This window comes from Plasmopara halstedii (assembly GCF_900000015.1).
Source record: "Plasmopara halstedii genome assembly, contig: Scaffold_2904, whole genome shotgun sequence".
Taxonomy (NCBI): domain Eukaryota; phylum Oomycota; class Peronosporomycetes; order Peronosporales; family Peronosporaceae; genus Plasmopara; species Plasmopara halstedii.
In genome coordinates, this window is record NW_020189809.1 from 12221 (window position 1) to 12652 (window position 432).

A 432-nucleotide genomic window follows, 5' to 3' on the forward strand; every position below is an offset into this window, starting at 1 on the left:
GTGCTTGCATCATCCAAATTCTCTTTTAGAATTATAGCCTTTAGCTTCTTGTCTTGAACGAAATCGGACTTCGCCATTGCATTGTAATAACGATCAAATGCCTTTTGCTTTGTCTGATTATCGGAGAAAAAGCCAGTCATGATTGATTTTGAATAAGTCACGTATATTGAAGATGATTAAAAAAATGTGGCTGAATAGAATTACATTGAATTCCTAACATTGAGCTGGTCCTTGGGAGACTGTACCCATAGCCGTATCAACGCTTGCAACAACTTCACGCAATACATGGTAATAAATCGTAAGGACGTAGTTACAAATGGAAGTACCAGACACAATGATACTATTACTGGCACCATCTTCACTTGGAAGGCGGAACCAATATCAACAGCAACAAATCGGTAAAGCGATTCCCATTGACGCTGAGATAGCAAA

The 432-nt window shown here is 38.7% G+C and overlaps 1 protein-coding gene across 1 annotated transcript in view; it reads right to left on the reverse strand.

Moving 5' to 3' along the window:
• Window positions 1–213: 213 nt before the first annotated feature.
• The window catches only part of PHALS_05443 (Uncharacterized conserved protein), a gene marked incomplete at both ends in the record, with an annotated part of 4788 nt that continues 4569 nt past the window's right edge, over window positions 214–432 (reverse strand). Inside the window, one exon of the mRNA XM_024718983.1 lies at window positions 214–361. Coding sequence (XP_024584328.1) covers window positions 214–361 — 148 coding nt within the window. The remainder of the gene's footprint in view (window positions 362–432) is intronic.